The sequence below is a fragment of the Scyliorhinus torazame genome, chromosome 13 (genome assembly GCF_047496885.1).
Source record: "Scyliorhinus torazame isolate Kashiwa2021f chromosome 13, sScyTor2.1, whole genome shotgun sequence".
Taxonomy (NCBI): Eukaryota; Metazoa; Chordata; class Chondrichthyes; order Carcharhiniformes; family Scyliorhinidae; genus Scyliorhinus; species Scyliorhinus torazame.
Genome location: NC_092719.1, coordinates 31,898,497 through 31,910,637, shown reverse-complemented (window position 1 = coordinate 31,910,637; position 12,141 = coordinate 31,898,497). Strand labels below are relative to the sequence as shown.

The 12,141-nt window shown below is 44.3% G+C and overlaps 1 protein-coding gene across 8 annotated transcripts in view; it reads right to left on the bottom strand.

Moving 5' to 3' along the window:
* Nucleotides 1-4,502: 4,502 nt before the first annotated feature.
* Nucleotides 4,503-12,141, bottom strand: part of sbf1 (SET binding factor 1) — a 217,908-nt gene continuing 210,269 nt past the window's right edge. For all 8 annotated transcript variants that reach the window (XM_072471256.1, XM_072471258.1, XM_072471259.1 and 5 more), the window contains 2 exons: nt 10,754-10,885; nt 4,503-10,662 (listed from right to left, as the gene is read on the bottom strand). In XM_072471256.1, the coding sequence (XP_072327357.1) occupies nt 10,564-10,662; nt 10,754-10,885 (231 nt within the window). In that variant the 3' untranslated portion in view covers nt 4,503-10,563. The remainder of the gene's footprint in view (nt 10,663-10,753; nt 10,886-12,141) is intronic.

Here is a 12,141-nt window from a genome sequence, read left to right as displayed (position 1 = left end):
TTCCGTAATATTTTGTGCATGAATTGTGTTTTTGACTTAAATCAGGAAACAAACAAGTAAGTAGTTTGTCTTGGGGGAAGGAACCACAACCCCCGTGCACAATTCCTGACCAGAATGGAAAGTCTCATTTAAGGGGAACATGTCAGTGCTCAGCTGTGGTTTGTATCATCATCCATTAAGCTGATGAATGTAAGAGCTGTGTGTACACAATTGGACAGACATTCTGGAGGTGTATGTGGAGAGGGATGACAATAGCTGATCTGACAAAGTCCACAGGATCAGCATTAGGAGGGGGATGGGCAGGAGGTCAGAAAGATTAGCCCCAGTGAAATGGCTGGGTGGCAAGGTCAGCAAGAGTAGGATGGGGCATTTAGGGCAGTGATCAATACAATGATGAATCTTTAGAGGGAGGATGTCGGCTTATTTAAAAAGGAATCTAGCCTGGGACGACAGCAGAAGAAAAATGGTCAAGGTTTGTGATGTAAATTTGGAGGGGAGAAAAGAAAGGAGGTGCAGTAACGGGGAGGAGTCTAGAGTCATGAAAATAAAAATGGAGGAGTTCAAGTCCAAAGCAGCAGACAAATAGATTGAAGGAAAAACAAGTTAAATACTCCTGGTTACATAATTGGAAACAGGAGGGCTAGAGTTAGAATCACAGAATCCTTAACAATGCAGAAGGCGGCCATTCGGCCTGTCGAGTCTGCATTGACCCTCTGAAAGAGTTCTCCACACAAGCCCACTCCCCCACCCTATCCCAAAACCCCTTCACCTAACCTACACCTTTTTTGGAGACCGGGGCAATTTAAATCCACCTAACCTGCACATCTGTGAATTGTGAGAGGAAACCCACAGACGGGGGGGAGTGCAAACTCCACTCAGTGACCCAAGGCCAGAATACCTTCAGAGAACAGCAGCAGTAAGTTACACAAAGTGTCCCTTAAAACATAAGCAAGTGAATCACAGATCAGAAACACAGCAGCAGAGTCTTTCAAGAATTTGGGACGCCACTTTTGAACAAATATCCAGTGCTCGCTGAAAAGGAAGAGCAGGCAAAGAGTCAGGTTGTCAGCAGTTGGGCCAGGTAACTTTAAACTAGTAATTACCACCTGGAAGGACAAGGGTAGCAGGAGCATGGAAACACTAGAATGTTAAGCCTTCATAGATTGTGCCTTGTTCATAGTACTTTACATTGTTGTGCATGATGTTGGGAAATCAGAGGCACAAATTGAAACATACATATCACCTGGACAGAAAGTTGCCTTCAGCTAGAGCAAGGCTGGGAACAAAATATTCATAGCTGTAGAATTTCAGCAGTGTTAGAGAATAGCAAAAACAATGAGGGCTCACCTCATGACTTTAAAGTCACTATTCCAGCCACTAAACGTTTATTGCTGATGAGACTAATTGGAAATTTATTTCAAAGAACTGGCACAGGCATGTAGGTTTAATGGCATTCATGTTCTGATCGAGATACTCAACATTAGGAATTTAGTTAAGACCAATCTGAAAACGTGCATTTCCATTGTGATGTTGGGCAGGCTTGTTGGACCAACTGGTCTTTCGATTTTTGTTTATTGTCACGTGTACCAAGGTACAGTGAAAAGTTTTCTGCGAGGAGCTCAACAGATCATTAAGTACATGAAAAGAAAAGGAAATTAAAAAATACATAATAGGGCAACACCAGGTACACAATGTAACTATATAACACTGACACCGGGTGAAGCATACAGGAGTGGAGTGTTTTCTTGGTGGTAGCGTCAACGTGGGTGGACCAGGACAGATTTTTGGAGGTGTGTACCCCTCGAAATTTGAAACTGCTAACCATCTTTTGCTGCCTGTCAATATAACATATAGCCCAAGACATGTACAGCCTGGGGTTACACAGACACAATGACATACATACATTCACAAACACTCCTTTCGCCAGTTTGAGTCCCACTTCAGGACTTGATGGCCTTGGAAGGTGTGTTCATAAAGTGGCCAAACCGCTCGATTATGAAATGGCAATTCCTGCCAGTATGTCTGACAGCAGGTGGAGAGAGTGGGAAAGTCTCCTATTCAACCAGAACAGCAGAAGGGAACTGCAAACTACTGCAGTATCTGGCCAAGCATGAAGCCAAACATGGAAGGCCAAGGCCCCCTTCGGGCACGGTGCCCATAGAAAGGGAGATATTCAAGATCATGCAGGGTCTAAACATGAGATAGGGACAATGAGAGGACACAGATTTTAAACACTTTGCAAAAAGAATTAAAAGCAAAAGGAGAGAAAATGTTATTACACAGCAGGTCGTTAAGCTCTGGAAGGCCCTGCAGAGTGGTGGAGGAAGGTTCAAAAGGGTATGGGATCATTAAATGAAAATGAAGAATGTGCGGGGCTACGGCGAAGGCAGTGGAGTGGCACGAGCTGAATTGCTAATGCAGAGAGCTGGGACAGGCATGATGGAAACAGCCATTCTCCTCTTGCACCATAACAATTGTGATCCTGTGATGGGATGAACATACCAGGAGAGGAATTTTTAAAAAAAAATTTAGAGTGCCCAATTCTTTTTCCAATTAAGGGGCAATTTCGCATAGCCAATCCACCTAACCTGCACATCTTTGGGTTGTGGGTGTGAAACCCACGCAGACATGGGAGAATGTGCAAACTCCACACAGTGACCCGGGATTCGAACCTGGGTCTTCAGCGTCGTAGCCAGCAGTCCTAACCACTGCACCACCATGCTGCCCTTAGTTTGACATTTTAATTTCTCATACCCCTCCTGGTCTCTAGATTGAGAAATTTCCAGTCCATTAGTTCAACTCAGCCTGTGTTGGTGGTAGGTGCAAGTAGTGAACAACCACAACATCAGAGTGATAAAAGGGAAGGAGAATCTTGATGGGGAGTTAGGTGGTCACAGTGGTCCTTCTAGCTTCTCAGGGAGCTACCAAATCAGCCAATGCAGAGAGGACTATGTCTCGCCCAATAGCAATCAATGGGAATAACGCAGGCCACTCATTCCTTGAATGGCGAGAAAGGGCACAGAGAAATAATGAGATTTGAGAATCACATACATGAATCATTAAAATCTCTAATGGCCAAGTACTAAAAGTAATCAGGAATACAGAGGGGAAGAAGTTTTGGTTGTGTTGTACTGGGGCTTGATCAGACTCCATTTGGAGTGGTGCATTCAGATTGGCACACTACAGGAAAGATAAATTGGGTTTGGAGTGGGTGCAATGCAGATTCACCAGAATTATAAGTGGGTGAAATTGACTATTATGAAGGCAGGTTGCATGAACTTGGCTTGTATTTCCTTGAATATATAAGATTGTGAGATCATCTAATGGAGGCAATTAAATTGATTAAAAGATTTGATAGGGTAGATATAGAGAAACTACTTTCTTTGGTGGGCAGGATCCAGGACAAGCGGGCATATCCTTAAAATTAGAGTGAAGTCATTTAGGCAAGTACTTATTCATGCAAAGCGTAATGGAAATCCCTAGAAAGTTGTCGTGGCTTGAGTCAATGGAAAATTTCAAAACAGAAATTGATCCATTTTATAAGGCAAGAGGGAAAATAATGGGGCTAAAGGCCGATAAGTCCCCTGGACCTGATGGGTTGTATCCTAGGATATTAAAGGAAGTAGTTACAGAGATAGTGGATGCACTGGTGGTAATCATCAAACCGGGAAAGTCTCACTGGATTGAAAAACTGCCAACGAAACACCCTTACTCAAAAAAGGAGGAAGACAAAAAAAGATAACTGTAGGCCAATTAGCTTAACATCTGTCACTGGGAAAATATTACTGTAAAGGATGTAATAGCTGAGCATTTAGAAATACATATAATCAAGCAGCATCAGCATAGCTTCATGAAGATTCATTAGCTGGTCATTATCACATTGCTGTTTGTGGCAGCTTGCTGTGCAGGTTTGCCAGGTTTCAAACCGTGATTATACTTCAAAAAGTACATAATTGGCTGTAAGTACTTTGGAATATTTGGTTGTCATAACAAGTGTTACATATATGAAAGTCTTTCTTGAAGTCACTGAAATGGGACTTGCACCCATCAACCTTTGGCTCAGGCAAGAGATCTACCAAATTGAGTTATACAGGATGAATAATTATGGATAGACATGGAGGAGCTACTCGTCTTGAGGCATTCTAGAACGAGAGGTCACACTCTTAGGATGAGAGGTAGCAAATTTAAAGTAGAATTGAGGAGAAACTATTTCTCCCAAAGGGTTGTGAATCTGTGGAATTCGCTACCCAAGAGTGTGGTGGATGCTGGGACAATGAGTAAAATTGAGGAGTTAGACAAATTTTTAATTGGTAATAGGTTGAAGGTTATGGAGAACGGGCGGGACGGTGGAGTTAAGGCCAGGATGAGATCAGCCATGATCGAATGGCGGAGCAGACCTGATTGGCCAAATAGCCTAATTCTGCTCCTATATCTTATGAACCAACTGACCCATGACTGACATCTGATCACTCAATATTGGTTTAAATAAAAGGTTCCAAAAATAATATTTTAATATATATTTTATTAAATTTCAATTATCTCTTTGTCTAAGCACAATACAGGACTCTGTATGGTGACCACAATGTTCAGACTCTAATAGAAATCCCAAACTTGACATGGTTATTGTATTTTACAATCTGGACTCTAACCCATCTTTATACAGGAATTGTAAATTGAGACTATGTACAAAGAATTATCTTCATATTTCAAATAAAAGCATTTTCAAAGTTAAAAGCTTAGGGCAAAAGTAAAATAGATTTAAATGTGGGAAGGAACAAAATTATTTGTCACTTCAAACTAAACACAGCCCTGAACAGAGGATTTTAGAAATCCACAACAAAAGGCTCAATTTACCACAATTTTTTCACACAAAATGTAGAGCAAGAAATTGCTTTGCCTGCCCTGCCTTCCTGCTGTCAGATCCGGAAATCATTCTCATGTTCACCAAGAAAAGGGCACAGCAATGATCACTGCGATCGCTAATTGGGTATTGCATGTTTCTGCTGTTTATTAGCTGGTCAAGTAGCTGCAGTATTCTCTAACCTTCTCAGCAAGTTCTCAAGAGAAAAGGGGCTTGAGGCAGAATCTCCCTGGATCATATGAATGGGGAGTACAGACAGGGTCTCCTTGGAAAGTGAGCTGCAAGTCAGGTCTACTTGTGTTCAAATGATTCTCTGTGTTTCTGCCACTGGGGATAGGCAAAGAGAGATAATCCCAATCTGGATTGAGCATAACAGAATGCAGGTGAGCGTTGGGGAAATACCGAATGCACTTGGAGGAGACGTAGGATGAGGTTGTTGTATGAAAATATCTATTTTTATGATATATTCATTACTCCTTCTCCCCAAAGTATCTGATCTTTCTTATGAAGCAGTGAAGCTTCCACGATACCAGCTAAAATCCTGGCATTGGGCAGCAGGTTCACACTTTGCCTCAATCACTTCTCCATTTTTGCAGATTTCACATCGCTCGACCATCAAGTAGAAACAATGCAGAAATCAATTGTGGCAACTACACAAAATTATGTAAATGAGTGCACAGCCCCTTCATGTCAGACTTTTAGTACCAATCCTGCTGCATCTATCCTCCTCTACTGGTTGCAAGTGAAATGGGTTTCCTCAGTCTAGTACCAGCTGGATATAATCCACAACAAAAATCAAGCCAAAATCTATTACCCAATAATCAAGTCGGCCTCAAATAGCTGATGTGGGAAATAGGAATGTGATACTGGGGTGGTTAGTGAATGGTGTGCTTTTTCTGAAACTTAGGATTCCTGTCATTATAAAAACGTAGAATAAACATTACTTTGTATGAAAGTTGCACTGTACCTACCATCGGAGTGTTTGATGTGATAGTACAGGAGCAGCTTTACTTTGTATCTAATCCATGATGAAATGGTCCTGGGATTTTAACTCGACAGAATTAAGGAAACTTTAGGCTGCATCTGGCCCTCGTTATAATTGATCCAGTATGGGCTAGATTTTGTCACTGGAGTGAAAGGAACTCCCTTCCCTTAAACATTTCATTTTTAAAAAAACCTTAATTTAAACGTAAGTGACATTAGATTGGGAAAACACTTGCTCACAGAAACGTGGAACCCAAGGTCCTACCTGCATGTTGGCAACTCTCAGTGCTAACCTGTGGTAAGTGTGCTAACCCGCGGTAATCCACTTTGCTGACCCACGGTAACCCACTTTGCTAACCCGCAGTAACCCACTTTGCTAACCCGCAGTAACTCACATTGCTAACCCGCAGTAACCCGCTTTGCTAACCCGCAGTAACTCACTTTGCTAACCCGCAGTAACCCACTTTGCTAACCCGCAGTAACCCACTTTGCTAACCAGCAGTAACCCACATTGTTAACCCGCAGTAACCCACTTTGCTAACCCGCAGTAACCCACATTGTTAACCCGCAGTAACCCACTTTGCTAACCAGCAATAACCCACATTGTTAACCCGCGGTAACCCACTTTGCTAACCCGCGGTAATCCACTTTGCTAACCCGCAGTAACCCACTTTGCTAACCCACAGTAACCCACTTTGCTAACCCGCAGTAACCCACTTGGCTAACCAGCAGTAACCCACATTGTTAACCCGCAGTAACCCACTTTGCTAACCCGCAGTAACCCACTTTGCTAACCCACAGTAACCCACTTTGCTAACCCGCAGTAACCCACTTGGCTAACCAGCAGTAACCCACTTTGCTAACCCGCAGTAACCCACTTTGCTAACCAGCAATAACCCACATTGTTAACCCGCGGTAACCCACTTTGCTAACCCACAGTAACCCACTTTGCTAACCCGCAGTAACCCACTTGGCTAACCAGCAGTAACCCACATTGTTAACCCGCAGTAACCCACTTTGCTAACCCGCAGTAACCCACTTTGCTAACCCGCAGTAACCCACTTTGCTAACCCACAGTAACTCACATTATTAACCCGCAGTAACCCACATTGTTTTTTTACAATAAATTTAGTGTACCCAATTCTTTACTTACCAATTAAGGTGCAATTTAGCGTCACCAATTCACCTACCCTGCACATCTTTGGGTTGTAGGGGTGAGACCCATGCAGACGGGAGAATGCAAATTCCACACGGACAGTGACCCGGGGCCCAGATTAAACCTGGGTCCTCGGCGTCATGAGCCAGCAGTGCTAACCACTGCGCTGCCCTGTAACCCATGTTGCTAACCTGCAGTAACCCACATTGCTTATGCGCAGTAACCCACTTGGCTAACCCACAGGGTCAGTGGGGAAGGGGTTGATAGTGAAACTCCCCTGATATTGCTTAGACCTGATCATTCTCTGAAGTTGCTAATTTGGTGTGGGGACTGATTTGCAAATCCTGGTGAATTTTGGTTAAAAAAAAAAAGGAATAAACTATAAATGCTGAAAATACACATCAGCTCGGCAGCCTTGTGTGGGTAACACTTTTGATTCAGTAATATAAATGTATATACATATTTTTACACACATCAGATGCAGCAGTTCAAGCAGCAAATTGCTCTGAAATTAGCTGGAACTGATCTTCCCCCTCGCCCCAAACCCCGTTCATGACGTCCCGAGGGCTGCCGATTTGTTTTTACCACAGGCAGAACAATGTGCACCCCCAGCAGGAATGTGGATCAGATGACTAAATGCATCAGCAGCAGATGGAGGTGGATTTGGTGTCAGCTGGGAGACAGAAATGGAGTGTGGTTGCCACATGTGCAATTTCACCCAAGGCACCATTTTCCTAAGGCTCGCCCTGTCTACCTCAATAATAAAATACAGATGAATGCTTCAGAAGCATATCATTAACTGGACAGACCTGTGGGTGTTTTCAACATGAATTGGTTTTATCCTAGTGCATTCCACATGAAACAACCAATGCAGCCTGAGTGAGTGAAACAAGGCTACAGAGACAGCCACTTCAGCAGTAATTACGGAGGTCTATTAACAGGGAGTGAAGTGTCACTTACATTCACTCCACCACACCACCTTTAATGAAGTACTCCTTAATTTAGGAGCAGGTTTCATTTGCAGATTATTCAACTCTTTCAGTCTGTAGCAGACATTCAAACACTGATATCGAGAACATCAGGCGTAATCAGTCCCTTTCCAAAACAGGAAGAGGCTTTGCCTACATTGCTTCATTTCAAAGTTGAAATATGCACCTGTGTTTGAAGGGCAGTATCTTTCCCACAATGAAATCTTGTAGAATCAAAAACTGTAAGGCCCCAGCAAAATATCACTCATGTCTCTTTCATGGTTAGTCTAGGTGTTGTCGGAACATTAAACTGCAAATGTTAGCAGTTAACAGTTGAAAATCAGTGTATGCAACAGAATTTGATCTGGGATCTGACAGCACAGAGGCTAAAGGCAACATTACAGAACTTAGGATACTGTAAAACAGGACAATGAGACAGAACAAGTGCGGGCTGCAAAATTTACAGAAACTGTTCAAAACAGTCAAAGGCAAAGTGCGATTTGGACAGACAGTGAACAAATGACAGCAAGAGAGCGCATGAGTTTGTGAAATAGATTCCGGTATCAATATTCCTAAATTGGCAACCACAATATTAACACTAAACAACAGGATAAGATGCCGTTACTATTTGTAACTGGAAACCATATATTAAAACAGCCTGGACATATCTGAATGCAATCTTGACACCTTAGTCTGAGTCACAGGAGCAAACGGTTTCATTCAATTCATCCCCAAAATATGGGCTTTTCTGCATTTGAGACAGATTTGTTGTGTGAGACAATGGGCTGCCTGCCAAAGATATGATCAGTATTCTACTTGCTGTAGTACGGGATAGAGATGATCACCTTTTGACCACCCCACTTTGAACTCTAGTACTAGTGACAGTCTCCGCTTCCTGCTGCTTTAGCATCCTTACGCTGTCCAAGGCTTAACAGACATGCTTATGAAGTCCTAATTGCAGTGTGTTGGCGATGGACACTATATAGAGACTCCCCTCAGTGTACTACTGCCTCATTGACATTGAATAGATAGCAAATACATGTGGATACACAATCTGTAAATATCATTCAACCTGTACACTGATATCTAGGAAGCTGTTGCATAAATAGAACAAGGATTAAACTATGTACAGCTATACATCACTAACAGTAGAATCAAAGCTACAACACTGTTAAAATAATCTCACAGCTGTGTTTTTTCTGTGCAGCTGCCCGTGAGAGTTGGACTCCCCTCCACTTCCAACTGCTTCTCCTCACCTCCTCTCTCAACGTGACCCAAGAGAAGGTGGGTGTGGGAGTGAGCAGTCTTGGGAATGGCATGGGTCAGCCCAGCCCCACTGCACACAAACATCACAACTGCCTCTGTAAACACAGTGAACATATACCACCTGCCAAACCCTGCCCCTTATTGCATAAGTTAAAATAGAACTAAGCACACAAACACATCCCTCATTGTCCTACTGCTGCCCTTCGTTTGAAGGGCTCTAGTAACTTTAAAGGAACATTAATACTCTCATTGGAAGCTGCTCAGTGAACAACCACACACAACCCTGTACCTTTAACCCTCTCTTGTTGACAAGTGCAAGTGGCTGCGTTTTCCTCAACAAAATTGGCTACAGATTACTGCAGCAGTACTGACCCATCGAAAATCAGACCTGAGCAAAAATTATTCCCACATCAATTTGTAAACAGTAGGCTATCCCTATTTTTTTTAGCCTATATTTTCTGTAAAGTGTTCAGTTCAAGGTGAGAGCCTCTATACGTTCCCCTTTCAGGAGCTGACGATTTTCTTTCTGGGGCTGCTGCCCCACACCATCCAATGTCTTAATGACTAATTTAGCTTGATCCTCTGCTGCCTTACACTGATTCTGTACCAACACCACACAGTGAGGAGAGTGCAGAGGTTACAAACAGCAGTTATAAGACATTTCACAAGGTCTATAATAAAGGCAGTTGAAATAGCTGACTGCTAACCCTCATCCTTTCTCCAAGAACAGGCAGCGAATCCAATAGATTTGAATTAAGCTTTGCTGGAACTTTTAAACTATTTTGATGAAACATTTTGTTTTAGGTGGTGGTATTTGGGCAATGGGTTGCTGATCTAGAATATCAACTTTAGTCTCAGGCTTTTGGCCACAAAAAGTTCAACTGGAAATGGCAACGGAATTAAACACGTGAATTAGTTCAGAGACAAGAGTAGAGGAAACTGTGTGTGAAAGGCCCTGAGCAAGAAAGGGTTTAAAGGTTTAACTTTTGCTTTATACTCATTCTAACTTGCAACCTTCTTTCATGGTGATGTGTGCAACAAGCTCTCTCTCTTCCCACCAACTCTTCGAGCATCTGCTGATTCTTAAACGGAAGATCACCAACAAATGCACAAGTACACCAATACTGGATATGGACAGCAAGACATCCAATCACCATCCCCCCTCATTTCGTCTGGACTCTGCAATTGAATGGCCGATAAATCACAAGGCTCCGTAATACTCTGGTTCTTGTGTTTTTGATACTCCAGTTGTTGTCCGTTAGTGACAGAGATCCAGGTGATGAGCTCTATACCCAGAAGTACACAGGCAATGCCTGCAGTACAATCGCTCACGCATCAGACAAGCAGCTCTGTATTTTATCAATCCACTGCTGAGCACTCTGGCTGTCTTGGGCACAGAAGTTGTAAACTCTTTTTGTTGTCTTCAGCTACAAGGTAACATATTTAACAGTTAGTTCTGGTTTGCACAGAGCCCATTATTGTGACATTTGAGAATTGTGGGACTGCTGATATACTCACATCAAAGAAGGCTTTGTCCTCAATGTTTTTGGGGGCTCCCAATGCTGCTGTTCCCAGGGTGACAGATTCCACCTCTGTGAGATCCACAATCCCCTTCATGTCTGTGTCTGATTTACTGTCGTAATATCTCAACTGCAAAAGATAGCACAAGAATTCTCGAATGTTTCCAGTCGAACAGCGCACCATTGAGTCTAGTCCTTGTATGTACACATCCTCTCTCCTCTATTGAATCTCAGGAGGCGCACATGCCAAACCTCTAGTGAGAGTGAGATGGGATTGGGGCAGGCATTCTCCATCTGGGCTGTGTTTGACCCCGCCACACTGGCTGTGTTTGACCCCACCACCCTGGTGTGTTTGACCCAGCCACACTGGCTGTGTTTGACCCCGCCACCCTGGTGTGTTTGACCCCGCCACCCTGGCTGTGTTTGAATCCGCCACCCTGGCTGTGTTTGAATCCGCCACCCTGGCTGTGTTTGAATCCGCCACCCTGGCTGTGTTTGACCCCGCCACACTGGCTGTGTTTGACCCCGCCACCCTGGCTGTGTTTGAATCCGCCACACTGGCTGTGTTTGACCCCGCCACCCTGGCTGTGTTTGACCCCACCACCCTGGCTGTGTTTGAATCCGCCACTCTGGCTGTGTTCAACCCCGCCACCCTGGCTGTGTTTGACCCCGCCACCCTGGCTGTGTTTGACCCCGCCACCCTGGCTGTGTTTGACCCCGCCACCCTGGCTGTGTTTGACCCCGCCACCCTGGCTGTGTTTGACCCCGCCACCCTGGCTGTGTTTGACCCCGCCACCCTGGCTGTGTTTGACCCCGCCACCCTGGCTGTGTTTGACCCCGCCACCCTGGCTGTGTTTGACCCCGCCACACTGGCTGTGTTTGACCCCGCCACCCTGGCTGTGTTTGACCCTGCCACACTGGCTGTGTTTGACCCCGCCACCCTGGCTGTGTTTGACCCCACCACCCTGGCTGTGTTTGACCCCACCACCCTGGCTGTGTTTGAACCCACCACCCTGGCTGTGTTTGAACCCACCACCCTGGTGTGTTTGAACCCACCACCCTGGTGTGTTTGAACCTACCACCCTGGCTGTGTTTGAACCCACCACCCTGGTGTGTCTGACCCCACCACGCTGGCTGTGTTTGACCCCACTACGCTGGCTGTGTTCTACCCCACCACCTTGGCTGTGTTTGATAGGATCTTACACAGAGGGAGGCCATCCAACCCATTATGTCTGTGCTGGCTCTTTTGTTCAATCTTGTCCCACTATCCAGCCTTTCCTCACAACCCTGCAAAATTTAGTCTTCCTCAAATATACCTGTCGAATTTTGAAAGTTCCCATGGAAACAGATTCCATCACCATTTCAGGTTGGGCGTTCCAAATCTTC